This window comes from Corylus avellana, chromosome ca3, assembly GCF_901000735.1.
Source record: "Corylus avellana chromosome ca3, CavTom2PMs-1.0".
Classification (NCBI taxonomy): Eukaryota; Viridiplantae; Streptophyta; class Magnoliopsida; order Fagales; family Betulaceae; genus Corylus; species Corylus avellana.
In genome coordinates, this window is record NC_081543.1 from 30,740,521 (window position 1) to 30,750,724 (window position 10,204).

A 10,204-nucleotide genomic window follows, 5' to 3' on the forward strand; every position below is an offset into this window, starting at 1 on the left:
GCCTGCTAACCGCTTTTTTAAAATTGGGTTTTTTTTGGGCTTTTTGGGCTTATTTTTTTGGGCTTTTTTTTACCCTCATTTTTTTTTCTTGTATTTTTAATATCTTCTTGGGCCCAATTGCTATAAAAAGAGCCCATATTGAAAAATCAAAAATATTTGACCCAAAATTTACATTTACTTGTACTTTAAAAAAATTTCCTTAAATATTAAATCATAACCAGTTAACTATTTTTTTTTTTAAAAAAAAAAAAAAGAAAAAAAAAAAGAAAATCAACACAACATACGAAAAAAAGTTCAGAATTCAGACAACTGTCACAACATATAAATATATATATATATAAAAAAAAGTTTAACACAAAGCATGTAAAATAAGTTCAAATAAAACATTAAATGATACAAATAAAACATTAAAACTTCATCAATCCTCTCATTTGATCCTCTAGCAAATCTTGTGGACATCAAAAGAAGAAAAATTATAATATTAAACATAATAATATTAAGGCACAAGCATGTACACATATCAAAACGTGCTTAATATATTTGTATTGTAATTAAAATACTATGACAATTCAAAAAATAATAACCTTTGTTACTAACAAACCTCTAGGCAAAAGATGAAGCAGGACTTGAACTTGAAGGTTGAGTCACATTTATGAATACATAATATGTTGTTTAATTCAATTGAATCAATTGTGATTATCATTGTACATGAATCATATGATTAACTTGTAGACTTATGACTTATGAGTTATGTCATATTATATATGTATTATTTATTATTATATAATCATATGATTTAATGATCAAGTCATCATGTGATATAATCATATCAATTACAGTGATAATATATAAATTACTAAAATTATAATGATAATACATTAATACTTAAATTATGTTTATAAGTAACACATTGGTCATTGTTTAATCCAATGTTAATTACTTAATTTGATATTATACGAATCAGATCATCATTGTACATTAATAATATGATTCACTTGAAATCTTGAATAAAGTATTTGAATTGTCATTGAATCATATGATTAAGTATTGATATTATACATTTATATTATTCATATGCATATGTAGACTTATATAGACATATAACATATATAGACTTATAAGTTTATAACACACATTGGAAATAAGTCTCTAGATATTTAATTGTTGTATTAGTATGAATTAGTATACTTATGAGTTATGTCATATTATATATGTATAATTTGTTATTATATAAGCAAATGATTTAATAATCAATCTCATGTGATATAATCATATAAATTATAGTGATAATATATTAATACTCAAATTGTGATTTAATTATTTTTTAAAAAAATTGCGATTTAATGATGAAGTGATTATGTTATATGTATAAATATTTTTATAATTATAATCATAAAAATATATTATATAAAAAGGCGGTTAGCGGTTACGGTTAGTAAACCCAATAACCGCTAATCGCTAACCGCTAGGCGGTTATAACGGTTAGGCGGTTAGCGGTTAATACGGTTAAGCGGTTAGAGCGGTTAACGGTTAGCGGTTAGCGCCTTTGCACCCCTAGTTTGAGCTATACCTACTGAGGCTACTTAAACACTTATTCGAGCAGGCGGAACCCATATGTTTTCTGACATGAGGTTTGCCTATTGCATTGTCATTTGCATCCCCTTTTGGACAAGCTATTAGGTTTTGTTTGATAAATTTTTTTCCTTCTCTCCTGAAAAAAATAAAAAATAATAATAAAAAAAAAATGGAACTTACGCCTCTACCTTGTCATGAATGCACACAATTTTGATTTAAAAAAAGAAAAAGAAAAAAAAAAAAAGAAATAACCACATTTTTTGAAGATAGCAAGAAAAACTTTGTATGCACAATTATTTACAGGATTATATTGTATCATTACAAAGAAAAATTCTGAAAATTTTGGATTGTCCTTTCACCCAAACACAAGATTATTTAGGAATTCCAATCTTGGCTAATAACATAAAAAGTACACCTACTTGTGAGTTGTGACGACCCCAAAAGACTAGCATGGTATATGTTTATGGAACATATTTGATTCAACTCCATTTGATTAGCCACGGCAACTTTTGATAAATTACCCAAGTCTATAAAATCCCAATCATTTAATTCGGACAGAAAAAGAAAAAGCAAAATCCTAAATCCTGAGGTGCACGCAGATGAATCCCGTACCCGAGCTGCTCGAATACATGCGGTAGACCCGAGACCCGGGTCCCGAATCCGGTCCAGCCCTACAAAATCTATCAGAGTATTTGTCCTCGAGAAACCCTGGCTATAAAAGCAGGAGTATTTTTACTATCTGATTCGGGGGAAAAAAAAGGCTTTCATGGTTCTTGGGTTTCCTGGACCGCCGCAGGGATTTAGGCGAGTATGGGTTTGTCTTTAATTTCCTCTCTGTGATTAATTTTTTCCTTAGTTTTTTTTCATGGTGGTGGTTGTATGAGAGATGGCTCTGGTGATGAATTTATCAGATGCTTATATCGTTCCAATTTCTGAAAGCTTTATCACTGTAAAGCTTTGCATGTGGAACTCGAAGGACAACTGAGGAGCTTTAAAAACCCATAACTGTGAAATTGTGATGCTAAAATTGTTTTTTTTTTGTGTGTGTGTGTGGATATTTTGATTATAGGGAGAGATATGGATATGGTTGTGGAAAAGTTACAATTTTTTTTCAAGTTTATGTAGTTTTTTGGTTGTCGGTGGTGATGGGCAGTAGGAGCAATGGTTCAAGATTTCATATTTTAGTTGTAGGAGTGCTAAAACTTTGATTGTTGAAGATTGATTGGGTGAATTTCCAAATGCCTAGAACTATTTAGAGTAACCCACTTGAAGATTTGAACTGCACTCTTCAATGCATAGCGTGGCATCAGTTTTTCAAGTAGTGCTTTTTCAAGATTTCTTGATTTTTAGTTGTTGATATCGCATAAACTATTTTGGTTAACCATTGAATGGGTAATTTTCCAGAGCCCAGAACTATTTAGAGTAACCCACTTGAGCATTCTTCATGACATAAACAGGCATAACTGATAACACGTTGTTGTTGATAATGTGTATATGACCCTGATAGAGTGGATTTGAAACTTTCTTTTCATAGTCAATCCATCTTGGTTTAAATATAGATTTCTGTTAATGGTTGTCGGTATATATACTGCTGGTTGCAAAATACTTTATGAACTGCTTATTATGACCATTTTAGTTGCTTTTGATGCTCTACTTCTAGGTGCTCATAATAAGGGATTCAATTAGTTCATCATTAGGCATCTTTTCTAATTATTCAGTTAGTTCTAATAGTGTTCTTTTTCTTGCATAATAGCAAGGTTCCTTCTTTTTCTGTTTTTGAGAGGGGGAAAAAGGGTCATTCAAACTGATTATATAAGTTATGAGTAATTATCTAACATGTTCACTTCAACAGCTTATGTATGAGCTTTGTTATATAAGCAGCAAAAACCAACAATTCAACTATCTAAGTGTATTGTGAATGCATAACCAGTTTCCTCAGACATCTTCACTGTCCTCCATGATAGGTCAAATATTAGTATTTTCTGAACTTGTACTTCTTAATTGTCTTCCTCTTTTTTGATCAAGAGGCTTTGTACCGTCTAACATGGTGTGAACTGCATACTATTAATCCCTTTGGAATGTTTTGTTGAAGGTATTGCGCCTTGAGTGGTTCTCATTGCCATTTGGTTTGTCAAGTTGGTTAGTAGCATTTGCACTTCATTCATTCTCAGCAACGTAGGAATTGACAAATGCAGATTTATCTTTAGAATCATTTTTGCCACTATTGTGTGGTCAGATATATGACCAGTCATGGTATGCTGTCATGGAAGCCTTGCTACTATTGTATGGTCAGATCTAAGCCTTGTTTCTTCTGGTCAGCTCTTATTATCACGCTCTTTATTACAGGTTTCAGCAGTAGTATATTGTTCCAGAGTGTTAAGGTCCAAAATATGAAAGAAAAAAGTGTTTCCACAACTCTATCACCGGAAGATGTGGACTACGAGATATCCTGCAACAAGAAGGAAAATAATTGAATAGAGGAACTTATGACCATTGTTCAACTCTTTGACGACATGAAAAACCAAAGACTTCTTCCTTCCATCCCATGGATAGATAGCCTCTGTATTAACCACAAGTAATAGAAGTTTGCTTTTGGTTATAGCTATATATCTTCCAAGCATTCTATCATGTTGTGAAGGGGAAGAAAATCTGGATTAATAGAAGCAGGGGCTCAAACACAATGATATGATTTGGATCAGAACCAACAAAAGCATAAAAGTACGATGTGGAAAAGTGGTGAATCTGGAGGTTGGGGTACTGGTATGTATCCTGGTACTGAGGACTGCATTACAGTGAACTTTTCCACTGTTCTTGACCACGGTTTGTGTCAATGGAAGAGTATATGTGCTATGCGGTGGGAATTGAATTTGTAGCAGCGTGTGTTTATTTAATTTAGGGAAAAATGTAAAATTAGTTTAGGTGGTTACGCTGATTTACAATTAGTTTTGTTCAATTTTTTGACAGAAACTGTCGAGTATCGTATAATTACAAGTGTTACCTACAATCATATAACGCCAAGCTGACTGCCTCGGCGTTAATTGAACTAGACTTATGTGGAACCATACGTGAATCTCATTATCTCATAGATTCAACAATAAATTTGTGAAAAAGATGAATAATAAATAAGCTTATATTTTATTGCGAGTGACACTTCTTGGTATTAACAATATTATTATACGTGTCTTTTAAACTAAAAAATAAAAACAAAAAAACAAAAAGCAAAAAATTAAATTAAAAAAAAAAGGGGTGGTTCGACAATTGACACCCCTTTTGGCTACACCACTCTCTTACTTGGCTTGAGAGGTAGCCCCAACGTCCGCCCGCGGGCCGTGGCTGTAACTCTAAGCAATGTGGCATGGACGCAAACCGTGGCAATTGCCATGATCTAACATTTCTCCCCCACGATTTCCACGTACTCTGATGCCAAAGATTCGCTCTCCTCCTGCCAATTGCCATGTTGGGCTTTCAAGCTCGTAGCTTTTTCAAGCTCTGTTTGATATCTTTTGCAGCGTTTTTCTTAGTACAGATAGCCATGAAGGTCGCAGAATCTTTGTCATCTTGCAGTTCCAACAGTGCAGGCCCAGTGATTCCCACATTCCCCTTGATCGGCTTCCTCGAGCGTGCCCAAGAAACCGCTCTCAGCACCTTTGGAGGGTCACAATTTGACCCAAAACTTTAGGTTGATCTCTCACCGAAGTTCGAGCTATCCAAGACTCAGGACGCTTTTGATAAGCTTCCAAGGTCTGCAAACGGGTCGGTATCGGTTAAGGAGTTAAATGGGTTTATAGAGGAGTACTTTGAGGGTGCAAGGGATGATATGGTGTACGCTGAGCCGGTGGATTTTGTGCCGGAGCCGGAGGGGTTCTTGCCAAAGGTGAAGAGTAAGGAGGTGAGAGCCTGGGCTCTGGAGGTGCATGCTTTGTGGAAGAATTTGAGTAGGAAAGTCTCTGATGAGGTCGTGAAGCCGCCTGAGTTTCATACTTTGCTTCCTCTGCCCAAGCCTGTCATGATTCCTGGATCACGTTAGAGAGGTCAATTACTGGGATTCTTATTGGATAATTAGGTGAGTTTTCTGTTACTTTTCGTATTTTGCTTTGAGGTTTGATACTTTCTTGATTAATGGTGGGGGTCTTGAGTGTTTGCTATATAAGGTAGATGGTACTTGGTGATTTAGATTCTAATGCGTAGTAATTATTAGTTTCTACATTTGTTTGAAGCTCATGTTTAATTGAATTGCTATACAGGGTTAATAGTACTTGGTGATCCAGATTCTAATACATAGCAATTGTAGGAGTTTAATGCATTTGTTTGAAGCTCCTGTGTAATTAAGCAGCATTAAGTGCTAATGCTGGTACCTCAGTCAGTTGGGAGCAAGTATTGTTTTCTTTATTTTTTTTTTTTCCAATTAGAAACTAGTTGCTTTCTTAGCTTTTGATTTTTTTTCTTCATTTTCGATTCAATTGTTGGGTCAGAAAGGGGCTATGTGGAGCATCCCTTAATGGGATCAAGATTGATGTCTATTTTTGGTGCAGGGGCTTGCTAGCAAGTAAGATGTATGAGACTGCAAAAGGAATTGTGACTAATCTTATTCACTTGATAGAAAAATATGGTCATGTTCTTAATGGTGCAAGGGCTTATTACACTAACAGAAGGTAATTGTTCTTTCATTTTCTGCTTGTGTTGTTTTATTGTATTTTATGTGCTGCTGTATTCCACATTGTTGATTCTTACTTATCTTCCTCATTCTGAAAATGTGGCATTTTTATTGACTTTTACTAAATATTGTGGTGATTGTCATAGACTTGTGCTCTTTTACATGATTTAAGTATTATTCCCTTTTTTTCTTTCAAGTTTCTTTGTAATGTTCTTCTGGACTCTGGAGTACAAATATTTTAAAAGAAAATAAAAACTATTTCTTTCTCATTCAAATTCTTAATAGGCAACAAGCTTGATGCATGATGAGTTTCGTTTCACATAGCCCTTAGTAGGTAAATAGTGGTGCAATCAGATTGTTTATAATGAGGAGTTGATGAATAAAAGCTTGAAACACGAAATATAAGCTGCAGGCTAGAAAGTCATAAGCCTTATAAATTTTGCAGGCCATTAATATAAAGTCGGAATCTTAAATAAAACTGTTTTTGCTATCTTTTCGTGATATATAAAATGAATAGCAAACCACTTGTCTTGAATTGAAAGATACAAGAATGCATATAATTTTCATTCTTTTAAATTGGGCATTAAAGCTCTCAGCATGTGTATAATACTTTGTTGCTTAATTCCCAGATTCTCAAGTTTTATTTTTTTTGTTTTTTTCCCCCAACATTATGTTTTATAAATCTCATTTATGCAAATTTCTTTTACATAAGTAAATTTGCATCTTAATTGCTCTATTGGAGTTAAACCACAAAGTTGGGGTTACCTTTCTCAGCCAGCCTCCCCTCTTGAGTTCTATGGTTTATGAGATATACGGTAGGACTGGCGATTTGCAATTGGTTAAAAAATCTCTCCCTGCACTGCTCAAAGAGTATCACTTTTGGAGTTCAGGTACAACAAAATATACTTTACTTAGTCTCTTGATTGGCTTTTCTTTGTTGTTCGAAGTGGAACTATGTTTAAATTTCTTTATTAGCTTTATTTTCCATGGCCTAAACTTTTTAACTGTTTCCTTCTGCTGTCAATAGGAATACATAAGGTGACTATTCATGATGTTCATTCATCCAGTCACACTTTAAATCGATATTATGCAATGTGGAACAAGCCAAGGCCTGAATCTTCAACCATTGTGTGTCCTTCTCCCAAGCTTACATTCTTTAGCATAAGATATGTTGTATGTATATTGTAGAGAACATGAGAGGTGTAATCTTTAACTGATTTTGATCTCACAGGACAAGGAATCTGCTTCCAATATCTCAAGTATTTATGCAAAACAACATTTCTACCGTGAACTGGCTTCAACTGCTGAATCTGGGTGGGATTTCAGCACAAGGTGGATGAGGTAATAATTTGATCTTGAGAATTAGTCTCTCTTATAATCCTCTGTCCTGATCACTATTGTTTTTTTCCACATCAATGCCGATAAGTTAGAGTTACATCCCGTACCCGAGCTGCCCGAGTACATGCCGTCGACCCGAGTCCCGGGTCCCCGAATTCGGGCAGGATCCCGGTCCAGATTTCCCTACAAAATCTATCGGAATATCTGTCCTCGAGAAACCCTGGCTATAAAAGCAGGAGTATTTTTACTCTTTGGAGGAAAAAAAAAATGGCTTTCATGGTTCTTGGGTTTCGTGGACCGCCGCAGGGATTTATGCGACAATGGGTTTGTCTTTAATTTCCTCTCTGTGATTAATTTTTTCCTTAGTTTTTTTTCATAGTGGTGGTAGTATGAGAGATGGCTCCGGTGATGAATTTATCAGATACTTATATCGTTCCAATTTCTGAAAGCTTTATCGCTGTAAAGCTTTGCATGTGGAACTCGAAGGACAATTGAGGAGCTTTAAAAACCCATAACTGTGAAATTGTGATGCTAAAATTGTTGTTTTTGTGTGTGTGTGTGTGGATATTTTGATTATAAGGAGAGATATGGATATGGTTGTGGGAAAGTTTCAATTTTTTTAAAGTTTATGTAGTTTTTTGGTTGTCGGTGGTGATGGGCAGTAGGAGCAATGGTTCAACTGTTCAAGATTTCATATTTTAGTTGTAGGAATGCTAAAACTTTGATTGATGAAGATTGATTGGGTGATTTTCCAAATGCCTAGAACTATTTAGAGTAACCCACTTGAAGATTTGAACTGCACTCTTCAATGCATAGCGTGGCATCAGTTTTTCAAGTAGTGCTTTTTCAAGATTTCTTGATTTTTAGTTGTTGATATCGCATAAACTATTATGGTTAACCATTGAAAGGGTAATTTTCCAGAGCCCAGAACTATTTAGAGTAACCCACTTGAGCATTCTTCATGACATAAACAGGCATAACACATGGTTGTTGATAATGTGTATATGACCCTGATAGAGTGGATTTGAAACTTTTCTTTTCATGGTCAATCCATCTTGGTTTAAATATAGATTTCTGTTAATGGTTGTCGGTATATATACTGCTGGTTGCAAAATACTTTATGAACTGCTTATTATGACCATTTTAGTTGCTTTTGATGCTCTACTTCTAGGTGCTCATAATAAGGGATTCAATTAGTTCATCATTAAGCATCTTTTCTAACTATTCAGTTAGTTCTAATAGTGTTCTTTTTCTTGCATAATAGCAAGTTTCCTTCTTTATCTGTTTTTGAGAGGGGGAAAAAGGGTCATTCAAACTGATTATATAAGTTATGAGTAATTATCTAACATGTTCACTTCAGCAGCTTATGTATGAGCTTTGTTGTATAAGCAGCAAAAACCAACTATTCAACTATCTAAGTGTATTGTGAATGCATAACCAGTTTCCTCAGACATCTTCACTGTCCTCCATGATAGGTCAAATATTAGTATTTTCTGAACTTGTACTTCTTAATTGTCTTCCTCTTTTTTGATCAAGAGGCTTTGTACCGTCTAACATGGTGTGAACTGCATACTTATTAATCCCTTTGGAATGTTTTGTTGAAGGTATTGCGCCTTGAGTGGTTGTCATTGCCATTTGGTTTGTCAAGTTGGTTAGTAGCATTTGCACTTCATTCATTGTCAGCAACGTAGGAATTGACAAATGCAGATTTATCTTTAGAATCATTTTTGCCACTATTGTGTGGTCAGATATATGACCAGTCATGGTATGCTGTCAGGGAAGCCTTGCTACTATTGTATGGTCAGATCTAAGCCTTCTTTATTCTGGTCAGCTTGTATTATCATGCGCTTTGTTACAGGTTTCAGCAGTAGTATATTGTTCCATGGAGTTAAGGTCCAAAATATGGAAGAAAAAAGTGTTTCCACGACTCTATCACCGGAAGATGTGTACGACGAGATGTCCTGCAACAAGAAGGAAAATAATTGAATAGAGAAACTTATGACCATTGTTCAACTCTTTGACGACACGAAAAACCAAAGACCTCTTCCTTCCATCCCATGGATAGATAGCCTATGTATTAACCACAAGTAATAGAAGTTTGCTTTTGGTTATAGCGAAGGGGAAGAAAATCTGGATTAATAGAAGCAGGGGCTCAAGCACAATGATATGATTTGGATCAGAACCAACAAAAGCATAAAAGTACGATGTGGAAAAGTGGCGAATCTGGAGGTGGGGATACTGGTATGTATCTTGGTACTGAGGACTGCATTACAGTGAACTTTTCCACTGTTCTTGACCACGGTTTGTGTCAATGGAAGAGTATATGCGCTATGCGGTGGGAATTGAATTTGTAGCAGCTTGTGTTTATTTAATTTAGGGAAAAATGTAAAATTAGTTTAGGTGGTTACACTAATTTACAATTAGTTTTGTTCAATTTTTTGACAGAAACTGTCGAGTATCATATAATTACAAGTGTTACCTACAATCATATAACGCCAAGCTGACTGCCTTGGTGTTAATTGAACTAGATCATGTGGAATCATACGTGAATCTCATTATCTCATAGATTCAACAATAAATTTGTAAAAAAGATGAATAATAAATAAGCTTATATTTTATTGCGAGTGACACTTCTTG

General features: G+C 34.7%; 1 protein-coding gene across 1 annotated transcript in view; it reads left to right on the forward strand.

Moving 5' to 3' along the window:
• Positions 1-4,824: 4,824 nt before the first annotated feature.
• LOC132174685 (probable trehalase) overlaps positions 4,825-10,204 on the forward strand; it is a 9,123-nt gene continuing 3,743 nt past the window's right edge. Inside the window, 6 exon segments of the mRNA XM_059586325.1 lie at positions 4,825-5,598; positions 5,600-5,638; positions 6,108-6,227; positions 7,004-7,119; positions 7,257-7,357; positions 7,461-7,570. Of these exon segments, the coding sequence (XP_059442308.1) occupies positions 5,030-5,598; positions 5,600-5,638; positions 6,108-6,227; positions 7,004-7,119; positions 7,257-7,357; positions 7,461-7,570 (1,055 nt within the window). The 5' untranslated portion in view covers positions 4,825-5,029.